Source organism: Haplochromis burtoni, unplaced genomic scaffold (assembly GCF_018398535.1).
Source record: "Haplochromis burtoni strain Fernald_Lab_line unplaced genomic scaffold, NCSU_Asbu1 Contig_137, whole genome shotgun sequence".
NCBI lineage: Eukaryota > Metazoa > Chordata > Actinopteri > Cichliformes > Cichlidae > Haplochromis > Haplochromis burtoni.
In genome coordinates, this window is record NW_024582498.1 from 222,658 (window position 1) to 234,867 (window position 12,210).

Genomic DNA, 12,210 nt, shown 5'->3' on the forward strand with positions numbered 1-12,210 from the left:
CACGATTTCGATCCGCTCCTCACGTGTTAACCTCTTCAACATGTCAATGGCTGTGAACAAAGAGAAACTTGTAAATAACTCATGAAAGACTAAAGTTACGCTGAAACCAAGCACACCATTGTTTTTCCTTTGACGTTACCAATAAGTTTGATGTGTCACATGGCCCTCTTCCTATTGAAAAAGCAAAAGTTGTATCCAAGATGGCCGACTTCTAAATGGCCACCATGGTCACCACCCATCTTGAGGAGTTTGCCCCCTCACATATACTAATGTGCCACAAACAGGACTTTAATATCACCAACCATTCCCATGTTATTACGGTGTATCCATATAAATGGCCCACCCTGTGTTTCTAACTAACTAAGCATCTCATTTTCTTTCTTTTGCCAATACTTTCTTTAAAGATGCAGCAAATCTTGGGGTCAACGTAAAATAAAGGCAGATGTGAAATGTAAACGTTTGATCAGAGGTCAAATGTGACGTGATATTTGGATGCAAACCGTAATGTGATATTTACAATCCCCATATACCAGTATCATTTCCCAAATGTTGCCAATACAAACAGACAATTTTAAAGATAAAGCTTCAAATGAAAAGTTGACCTTATTCGACCCTGATGAAAAGGTCAGAGGTACAATGTAATGTGATAGTTATAGGTTATCGATACAAACAATGGCAATAAGAAACATAGTTTTAGATGGCTCTATGTAGCATTATTATCACCTTCAGATCAATCTATTGATAGTGAAGGAGAGATCAGAGGTCAAATGTGACATGATAATCTTGATACAGCTATTTCTATATGTTGACAATATATGCCACACTAGTAAAATCATAGTTTCCAAGTTAAAAGTTTTGTCCGTTTTCAGCCCATAAACAATGGAGTTTATTGGCAGAAATCTAACAGACAAACTAAAAAAATCATTTTTTGTCACTGATTAATAGGAAGAAGGCTGAAAACTGAACTAAGGGCGCGTACATATGAGCATCATTTTATAACTCCGTGACCTGTAGTGTGCTAAGAATTGGCATTTTAGCAAGGTAGGAAATGTACTGTAGAGTCTGGATTTTTTGATATAAATGGATAAACTGTTTACAAAAAAGATGTTTTTAGTCATAAAACGGGTTTGAAAAGAACCATCAAGGCATGATATGTAGTGCTGCCACCTTCAGCTAACTGCAGTGCTCTGTCATCCTTTTATGAAGAGATGTTGACATCAATGCAGCCAAGAGAGCATATCAATCTATTCTGTTTGAAAGCATGCATGAAATGCTTATAAATATTATTTTATGCAGATGTTTAGCTATAAAATTGAGTTTGTTTATTTACATGAACTCTTTGTGTTACATTGTTTTCTTTAGTGACATCACCTATAGCATCCTGTTTGAGGCAGTGACCGTGCTGCTGGTATTCTTCTCCTATCAGCTCTTCCACAAAGACATCCTCAGAGATGGAATTATATACCAGCACATCATGAAGGGACGATGGTGAGGAAACACACTCGCTCACACTCCACTGAAGACTACACTTAACTTGAAGTGCCCATATTAACAGAAAAGGTAGAAATGGAAGTGTTTTGTATGTGATTATGTGCTCACAAGCCACTTTATTAGTTATATCAAACTGGTCCCCCTTTTGGCTTGCTTGACCTGCTTGAATTCTTAGTGGCACAAATTAAAGCTGGGTACCCTGTGGTCATAAAAGGATGGACATGGTCAGCAGCTATCCTCAGGTAGTCGCAGTGTCTCTAGAAAATCTCCCCAACAGCATTGCACCATCAGTACCTTGAACTGATGATGCAAGGCAGGATGGATCCATCCTTTCATGGTGTTTATACCAAATTCTGACCCTACCATCTGAATGCTGCAAAGTTTTTCTTCTGTTATCCAACAATTTTGCGAAGTCCATGCAACATAACCTGACAGGAGTGACCCCCGGTGTGCTCTTCTGCTGCCCCACCTGCTTCAAGGTTCAGCAGGTTGCATGTTCAGAGATGCTCTTCCACAAAATGTTGCAATTTGAGTTACTGTTGCCTTCTTAAAGCAATTTGACCATTCCCCTTAAGGTAGGGGTGTCCAACTCCAAGCCCCAAGGGCCGGTTACCTGCAGGTTTGAGACAGCTGATTTAAAAGGCTAAATTACCTCCTCAACATGTCTTGAAGTTCTCCAGAGGCTGGTAATGAACTCATTATTTGATTCAGGTGTGTTGTTCCAGGGTGATAAAACCTGCAGGCACCGGCCCTTGAGGCCTGGAGTTGGACACCCTGCCTTAAGGCCTTTTGACCCTGTGAACTGCTGCCAACTGCATATTTGCTCTCTTTTCATACCATCCTCTGTAAACCCTTGAGATAGCAGGTTGATTTAAACATGCCTAAATGAGTTACTGTCACATCATTGGCTGGTTTCAGGACATAGTATATATGTCTGTCTTCCTCCCTTCACCTCCAGCCAGTGGCAGCAGATGACTGCCCCTCCCTGAGCTTGGTTCTGCCAGGGGTTTCTTCCTGTGAAAAGAGAGTTTTTCCTTCCCACTGTCACCTAGTGCTTGCATCTGTTTTTTGTTTTTTTTTTCTCTCTAATATTGTAGAGTCGTTACCTCATTATAAAACATCCCTTGCGGTGACTGTGATTTGTGGCTATATGCAAATTAAATTGAATATTTTTAATTAATAAGCAGCTGAATAGGTATATCTATTAAAATAGTCACTGAGTGTATCTACATGACTGCGCAGTGCATGTGCAGAACGCCTACAAAGCAGCCAGTTTGGCAAACCTTAAAATAACAATGAGCTGCTGCTTCACAGTCTGCCATTTTTGTTCACTTGCTAGAGTGGCTTGTCTGACTCTAAAACGTCTAAGCAATGAGCAAAAACACCAAATGTTCTGTTGTTGGCTGCAGACCTGCACAAGTCTTCAGGCACATCTGAGAAAACGAGACTCAGTGATTTATTTTTGTTTTTGATGATAATTCCACAGAACAACAGGGTGTTTGCATGCAGCATGGCTAATACCGTTCCACTAGCATTGATGCTTGTCACTGTCCAGAGCTATGGGGAACTTATTGTATTGTATCATTGAAGCTTGAAGATCCTGTTTGGGCAGAGGAATAAATGGTTATAATACATGTAATTGTGACAGGGGAAAAATAGTTGCATTGAAATATTTATGCGGTGGTTAACGGCTTGACTTCTGCAGGATTCACAAGGTGTTAGCCAAGAGCCCTCAGACTGCTGTGCCATACTATAAGTTGCAGTCCATAACTAATGTTTATGCCAAATCAGCTGATCAATAGATTGCATTTTTTGGGAGGGGAGCTAAAATGTCTGAACCTGTAAATAAATATAATAGGGTTTTTTGTATTTTTTTATAGATACAGCCCCATAATATTTTTGTTTTTCAGACAAATAATCTACTCACATAAAATTAACCTGTTGGTTGTCCTTGTCCCATTTAACTGATACCAAAAGAAGAAAACAAAACTAATTTAGCCAATCACAGCCACAGCAGTGTGAGAGCGAAACATTAGCCTGTTTATTATAATAAATGTTAATGCAAGCCTGTACATGGAAATGGTTTTCTTGAATGTTATTAAATTTAGATAACTGCTGTATTTTGATGCATTTTGTTTGAGTCCAATAGTTGCAGTTTAGACTAACACAACCAAAGCGAGCACTTTGGCTCAGTGGATTGAAGTGATGAAAGGTTTTCAAGTGACAAAACAGCTTTGAAGGCCATCTAATAAGATTTAGTGTTTCCAGAAAGTAAAGCACAAACAGTGATATTAGATCCACAAGAAATTACAGCTTACGTGTAAAGAAGGGGAAACTGACTAAGATTGATGCCCAACATAGACACGTGTAAATGGAGAGCGGGTTGTTAGACGTGGCTGTAGACACGCACCTGCATGCACATATGTGCGTTTTGCTTTCTGCTGCACTGTGAAGAATATGGCGTGATCAGCGACTAGGAAGGTGCTAAGGCTGACTTTGCAAAAGAGCTGATTTTTTTTTCTCTCTCTCTGGAGAAAATCCTCACAATCTGTTCCTATTCTGTTTCTAAAATTAGCATTTCTTGTCTTTAGCAGGTAAGGAGCACTTTTAAACATGACCAAATAACCCCAGTGCTTTTATTCTCAGAACTTTTGCGGAAGGCTTCACTTATTATATATCTAATAACATTAGATATATAATCTAAAGTGCTAAAGATGAGAGTGATTGTCTCCGTGCCTCCTTATATTATTCAAAACCTTTATTGTTCAGCTCTTCAATTATTCACACATGATCTAATTTTAAAGAATTGAAATAAAGCTAAGACCACAACTGTAGGGCTTTATTCTTCATGTGTGCTTTACTTTTAAGGCCTAATCTAAGCAGTGAATATAGAGACAAATGATGAACCCAGTACGAATGCAGCTACTACTCCATACTCTTTGTGATGCAAGAAAAAAGGGAGGATAAAGTCAAATAAAATAACAAGCCCAATTTCCTTTGACTTTTCATATGCGCTGAGGTATAAATGTGCATTTATGTCTCACATTGAGTCCGAATGTCCAGTTTTGTCTTTTTAAAACCGTTATCATCCCTTTTCCACAGCATGTGTTTAACCAGTCGACTGGTGAAGACCCTGCTCTACAACTTCATAAGGCAAGAGAAGTGTCCTCCTCCTTCAACCCACATTTTCGAACCAAAAGCTGAGGGCGGCTTGCTTTATGGCCTGGCGTCAGGGGTGGCAAGTACGAGCACACTCATCAACACACGATAAAAAAAGGGAAAGCTTAATTATTATTGTATTTACTAATCAGATTGCTACCCAGATAAGAAGGCAGATCCCACTTTTTGTGTGTTTATGTTTTTATTGATATATCTTTATTTTTAATTCGTAGTCAAAGTGTGAATATTTAAACAGTTTACTTTGTACATTTCTGTAAAACTTTGGAGCTTTGGTCATTTTCACACCTTTAGTTTGTTTACTTGTAGCTTTTCCCCGTGGTCTGATTTGTTTTCAGATGAATCAAAATGTGTCACTGAAAACTACGTGACAATGTTCAGTCTGCTCACTGGCCGCATGTATCTGTGGTGGGGTGCTGTGTTCTGGACTATTGGAGAACTCAGAGAATTTATGTTCAGTTCACGGCTAGTTGCTAGCCTGCACAGACCTTTGCACATCTATGGTACCTTCCCACACTGAGAATACAAAGGATACGAGGCTATGAGAGGTTTTTTAGCTCTACTGTGTTCACACCTACACAAATGAACCCCACCAAGAGGGGAAAACTAATTACTTTGATTTAAACGGACACACTGCAGGTGTGAAAACGCCCTTAGATTACTGTATTATTGCATTAGGGGACTGTGGTGAGCTTTTCAGATGCAGTCACCTGTTTTTTCCTTCCAATTTGTTGCCTAAAATGAAGCAGCGATGTGTCTAGTCACATCCAAAGACTCATATTTTTCCCCGTCTCATATTGTTTCTCACACATACACACACTGCAAAAAAATTCAAATATAATAATTTCTCAATAACATGCCAAATTGAATTCCCTGGCTGGTTGGGGTTTTCCTGTGTGAATTTAACTGGGTGCCTACTTTTCTGTCTCCATAACGACTCCTTGTGTTCCTCACCCATTTTTGTCTTTTGTTCTAGTGATGTTGCCACTAGCAACACATCAAAATCAAACTGTTGGATTAACACATCCACACGCCGTAAGATTTATACATTACAGTTATGTTGGGGTGTGGGGGATTTTATAAAATATAAACTGACCGGACGCATCTGAGAAATAAAAGTGAGAGCAACGCTGCTAAAACGAATGACAAAAAAAATGAGCGGATTTTTGTTGTGTGCATTTTTAGCTGGTAATGTGCACTGTGTGTGCCTGTTTCAGTGTGAGAACAGGGCCGGGTTTCCCCCACGGATAAACGGTCTTTGTCGGTTGTTGGTGGCAGATTCCTATCAGTGAGCCATCACCATTCAAGCCAGCCTGTCTGTCTGTGGCCAGTGATCAGCTCGATGAGTTATGGTGCCCTGTCCTGTTCTGTAATCCTCTAGAGCCTGTCTGTCTGCAGCCGCCTCCCTTATACACACACACGCAGACCAACAAAGACACAAGCCCTCTTATGCTCAGAGCTCAGAAACAACACTTGTTTTCTTTCTCTGTCTCTGTGTCTCGTATGCATGGAGGCATTTGGCACTGACAGAATATACAAGTGGGTGTTATTCTGAAAACAGTAACTATCAGATGACTTTCTTGAACTTCGTTATACTAGCAAACGTTTGGCTAGTTAGGAGAATTAGACCAGTTTCACAACTGAAGGGCAGTTTGCCCCTCGTGGTTGGGATTGCTCAGCTTGCGAAAACGATTATATAAAGTCATCAGTCGAAAATAACTGATGATATTAAACTAGACTACAACTGTTGAGCCATGCAAAGCTATATTTATGCAAAATAGTGCTCTGAGTTGAATGATGGCATTTATGTTGAGCCGATTTCATTTTATCATCTCAGTCTACTGAACTAAGTAGCACAGAGGACAAAATACAGCTGAGGCAAAGAGCAGTATTATTCATCTGTATTAATGTGGCCGTGTACTAAAGGATGTCACAGAAAGATTTCATGGGTGAGAAGGAGACACATGCTTTGTTCCTGTACTTGAGTAGAATCTTCGTCTGTCTGCGCTTTACTGGAGCGTTTAGTTTTCTGACCACATTTTACTTTTATTTGTTATATCTGTACTTTCTACTCCTTGCATTTTTGAAACGTGCTCATTACTTTAGGTTTAAGACATTTGAGGAGAGTTATTGTTTCCTGTGAATGAGTGCGTTTCCAACAATAAACCAGTTGGAACCTAATAAAGGAAACAATAACACAATCTTATTGATGTATCCATCACTGAGGGTTACTGTAAAGGAAGAGATCATTTATCCTACTCAGGGGGTTAAAGTGACTGCGAACGATCCAAAATGGCGTTTTTGGCGCAGATGTGTGTAAATTGTGGTAATGGTATTTCAGCAAATAGCTAGCACTACAAATGTGGAGAAACATTTTTGAAGTGGAAGGCAATATTTCTAATAGCTCAACAAATATCAGCAAACGCACAAACTGTTTCTGTGCAGTTTTTCCACACAGTGGGTATGCTAGTTAAATTCTCAGTTGTTTTATTTCTTAAAGAAAGGAAAGAGTGTGTGAGAAGTTCATTTAGAGATGTAACCCCTAAACACACACACAGTTTGGTCTGGACTAGTTATGACCAGTGTTGGTCAAGTTACTTGAAAAAAGTAATCAGTAACTAATTACTGATTACTTCCCCAAAAAAGTAATCCCGTTACTTTACTGATTACTTATTTTCAAAAGTAATTAATTACTTAGTTACTTAGTTACTTTTTAAAAACACGATTTACAACCTGAAGAGGTGATAAAGCGATAGATCTTTCAGCCAAATTCTACTGTTTCTACATAATCCATCATACAAAATGTAATCAAATGGAAAAGTCTCTTTTTTTTTAACTTGTTTTATCAGTTTTAATCTTTTAACTTTATGCATCAAGCAAAAATTTAATTATATGCAACATTCTCTGACTTGAATAAATTAGTTTAACATTTAAACCTATTTTCTGCACATTCCAGCACATAAAATAAAATATTTTTTGTGTTTACACTCACTCTTTCAAATAGATGCAAGTAAAACACAGCAGAAAATAAATAAAGTCAAAGACTCAGCGGTCCTTTTGCTCTATTTTCACCTGTAAAGCAGGACTGCGGTAGGCGCAGGTTTACCCTGGTGCAGGTGTGCCGCGGTCAGTTGAAGAATCCGTGAGTTTCTCTGTGAATTTCCCATTACGTCGTAGCGCACTCGGTGCTTGCTTGGAAGTTTAGGGGGTTTTTTTTCGCTGTAAAAAGAAGTTTTCTTCCCACACACGGTGGACGCTAATGTTTTTGTCACTTTTTATGGAATCAAACTCAAAGTAAGGTCAGTACTTCCACGCTTTAAACGCTGCACGCTCATACTCTCTCCCACAATCGATATGTGGTCCATTGTTGATCTGCACACAGCTGTTGTCACTAACGGCGCACTCGCTTACGTCACTGTCGTGAGACATTCTCGCAAAAAATCACGGTTTTAGTAACGCAGTAATGCAGCGTTCCTACGGGAAAGTAACGGTAATCTAATTACCGTTTTTGCAATAGTAATCCCTTACTTTACTCATTACTTGAAAAAAGTAATCAGATTACAGTAACGCGTTATGACACTACCTGTTTTGTTTTTTATACTTGCCATGCCTAAACACTTGAATCGTGGACAGATTTTTTCCAAGAACCAGACACTGACCATTGGCAAAGCAAAGCAGTTCTTCAGTTTCTTTGGCATTTTAATGTCTAAGGGGTAGGATGTCTGTCACACACTCTGCTGTCTCAGTCTGAGCAAGCGTCTGCAGGGGGGATTATCACCCAGACTGGCAACTCAGGAGCTTTTCCTCCCCTCCTCTTCACTCCCCTCCCTCTGCTTCCATAGGAATTCAATTGGTAATTAGCCACCAGGTGCTGATAATCAAAGGCACTTGTTTAACTGATCATCTGCAAGTGTGACCACCTCTATAAAAGGAAGAGATCTATCCACTTGCTCGTCTGGACCAAGGAGGAATGAATTCAGCAATGATCTAAGAGAAGCAATTGTTGTTGCCCTTCAATCAGGGAAGGGTTATAAAACTATTTCAGAATAAATGGATTTTTCACAAGTGGAAAACTGTTAAGACAGTTGCCAAACTTCCTAAGAGTGGATGTCCCAGCAAATATACCCTGAGGTCAGACTGCAAGGGCAGAGAATTTTTTTTTTTTTAAATTAAAAAAAACAACTACATCTCAGACTCTTCAGGACTTAGCAAGTTCATAACAGTCCAACTAGAAGAAGACTTCAGTACTGTCATAAGAACAGTCATATCAGCAGAGCTTAGGTTTGCAAAGTTGCATCTGAACAAACCACAAGACTTCTGTAACAAATTCCCCTGGACAGACAAATCAAAAGTGGAAATGTTTGGCTATAATGCACAGCACCATGTTTGGTCAAACATCCAGCATATCAACACAAACACCTCACACCAACTGTAAGGCACGGTGGTGGGGGCGTGATGATTTGGGCTTGTTTTGTACCTTGCAGGCATTGAGTCAACCATAAACTCCACTGCGTACCAAACTATTCTAGATTCAAATGTGAAGCTATCTTTGAAGCTTGGCCCAAATTGGGTCATGCAACAATATAGCACAGCAGCAAAGCTACAGCAGAATGGCTGAAAAAGAAAACAGTAAACATGTTTCAGTGGCCCAGTCAAAGTCCAGACTTCAACCTGATTGAAGTGCTGTGGTGAGACCTTAAGATAGCTGTGCAAAAATGAATGCCCGCAGACCTCAACTGAACTGAAGTAGCACTGTAAAGAAGAGTGTCTCGAAACCCCCCACATTCATGTACGAGACTGATAAAGTCATACACTTTATCATACAAGTTATTGTTGCTAAAGGTGCCTCTACAAGCTACTGAATCATGGAGTGTACTTCTATTTCCACATTCCTTCTTCTGCAATTTTGGCTTTGTTTTTGTTAAATATGTAATGACACAAACAGCTTTCTGATTCTGCAGTTTGTTATCTGCAGTCTACATGATTAATATTGAGTTAGCAGCAGCCACACAGACACGCTATGTGTACGTGTATGTGACATTATTGGCATAGCGCACTTAACAGAAAATGATACATTTCTAGCTTGGACTGGAGACTGCTCTCATTTTGCTATTAGGAGTGGAGGATTTGTTGTGGCAGAACTTTGTATTATCATTATGACGGTTACAAAATCTGTGGAATGTTCTCATATGTCGGATATGTTTATGTTACCATGGTTTTGGATTGCATTTGGATAAATGCGCTTTGAGCATATTTTTTGTGAAGAAGTGTGTTTATTTATCGTCTGCACAACATGTTTCCCCACATGCATTTTTTTAAAGATAATCATCAGAGGTTTGACATATCCACATGCGCGCATGTGTGTGTGCGTGCATGTGTTTGTATCAGTGTATCTGCGTGCTTGGCCAAAACATTGGGCTAAAGCCCTGAAGTCATATTTCATTCACTGTTATGCAAGTAAATAAGTAAGTAGCACACTGTGTCTGTCTCTGTTGACCAGTGTCTGTCTGCGCTGTGTTTTTAGCCGTAACTATGTGGAATCCTTTCCAACTCCAGCTCCCTCTCTAGTGTCTCCACTGAGGTGTTTACATGTTCACGTTGCTCCTGAATTAGAAAAGCAAAAATTTCACTCGTTTCATAGAGATTTGAACTCTTGTATGTTTTTTTGTTTTTTTAATAAGCCTCCTTCTATTGCTGGAATTACTGCAGCTGAAAAATGACAGTCGTCAGATGTTAAGGAGTACAAGCCAGCTTAATTAGGACTGAAATTTTTATATATAACTATGTTCACTCCATTACTACAACCTGCATTATGAACTGCATCAGAAGAAATAAAGTGAGAGTCGAGGTCAATATCAATTCATCTAGGTGATCTGGACTTAGAGGGTTTTCAGCCCACCTAATGTTTTGATTTAAATACTCTGTGCGCCAGTATTCGCGTGTCTGATGGCAGTAGTCATTATGCAAGACTAAGGCCAAGTAAAGCAACAGCACCGCATGTTCTGTTGCAGAAACTTGCAGTGTGGTCTGGCTTTGAGTTTCTATAGACTGTGGGTGCACATTGTGAGGAGAAGTGCAGATAATGAAGAGGTTGTTTTGGTAACATGCTCATCCTGCAAGTAAAGTAAGGTTTTCTGGGGGCATGGTTTGCATGTAGCACCTTTCAGCACCCCCCAAGTCCTAAAGCCCAGATTCTCATTTCAGCGTAGTAGCCTCTGTGAGAGAGTGTGTGACCTTCTCTTTTCCTCACTTTCCCCTTCCTCCTCCTGGTGTCCTCCTCCTCCTCCTCTTTTTCCACTGGGCAGCTGGCCAGGTCCTGAGCAGCCTAAGCAGGGTAGCATTATTGGGTTTATGTGGTGGGCAGGCAGACAGGCAGAGGGAACCAGGCCAGATGGCTAACAAACAGCACCCACTAAGGTAAAATAGAGCTGTGTGTGTGTGTGTGTGTGTGTGTGTGCGTGCGTCAGATATAGTGCAGGAAATGTGGCTGCCAGACCGGTCTCTCTGAAACTGCTGGGCTAGTCACTGTGGTGCCAGTGAAGAGATGTACGGGGCTCCGTCACAGCTTGGCCTTCTCTCGCTTGATCTTGTTTTCTCTCACACTCGCGTCTCTTTCTGACCAGCAGAAATGAAAGCTTATCATGTGCGTGTGTGTGCGTGTTTGTGTGTAAGGGAGAGACAGAGTGACCAATGCAAATTATGTAATTCATCTCTCGGGGTTATTTTTTTTTCTTGTTGTTGTCAAAGCACTTTGCTGATGTTCTTTCACCCACATATAAACAAGCTTCGTCCCCTCCTCTATGGAATTGGGTTCACATTCCTAAACACAAACGTTGGAGTAGCTCTTGGCTAGTCATTAGTGAACCAACATGTAAACATAAGGAGAAAAATAAGGGGGGGAAACGTGTTTGAAAAGCTCCTTTTTCAGAATGCAAAGTCATTTAAGACAAATTAGTTTCAGGCTTCTTCAGTCAGAAACGTTCTTTTTGTCTTGGACGCTTTTGTTTCCCATCAGTCCAAACAGGATACATGAGAATGCCTCTTTAATTTTCTTCAGTTATTTTTTTTATAATATGATGGGATGCCGGCTTAAACAGGCGTCATATCAGGGCTCAGGGCAGCTAATTAACATGGCTCCATGTGTAACTTCAGCCAGACGTTTGTTACGCTCTTCCAGCCTTCGGCTCTAGATGGCAACAGATCTGCTTGGCTTGTTCTTGAGCTCACTAGTTGGATCATTGTGGGCTCACAACTGCACTCTAACACTTGGTTCACGCATTCTGTTTGGCTAGACGTGGAGGAGCCAGAGACTGTCATCTGTGTACCTTGCTGTTCATGTTTCTTGAGCTTTCTCTTGATGCTTGAAAACACCAGCACTTCGCTTGCTCTACAAGAAATTCTCTCATCTCTCTCTCATCACCCAACAAGAAAGAGGGGGGGACAAAAAAACCCTAACCCAGTAGTTCCACTTTCCGTTTGTGCTGTGGCGCCGTCTGTGTTGTTTCAAATTTCAGGTGCTGCAAACCATTGTGCGTGACTCCA

The 12,210-nt window shown here is 40.3% G+C and overlaps 1 protein-coding gene across 2 annotated transcripts in view; it reads left to right on the top strand.

Annotated features, from left to right (window-relative positions):
• dym (dymeclin) overlaps positions 1 to 12,210 on the top strand; it is a 60,351-nt gene that overhangs the window by 13,136 nt on the left and 35,005 nt on the right. For both annotated transcript variants that reach the window (XM_005931234.3, XM_005931235.3), the window contains exons 7-8: positions 1,363 to 1,488; positions 4,594 to 4,733. In XM_005931234.3, coding sequence (XP_005931296.1) covers positions 1,363 to 1,488; positions 4,594 to 4,733 — 266 coding nt within the window. The remainder of the gene's footprint in view (positions 1 to 1,362; positions 1,489 to 4,593; positions 4,734 to 12,210) is intronic.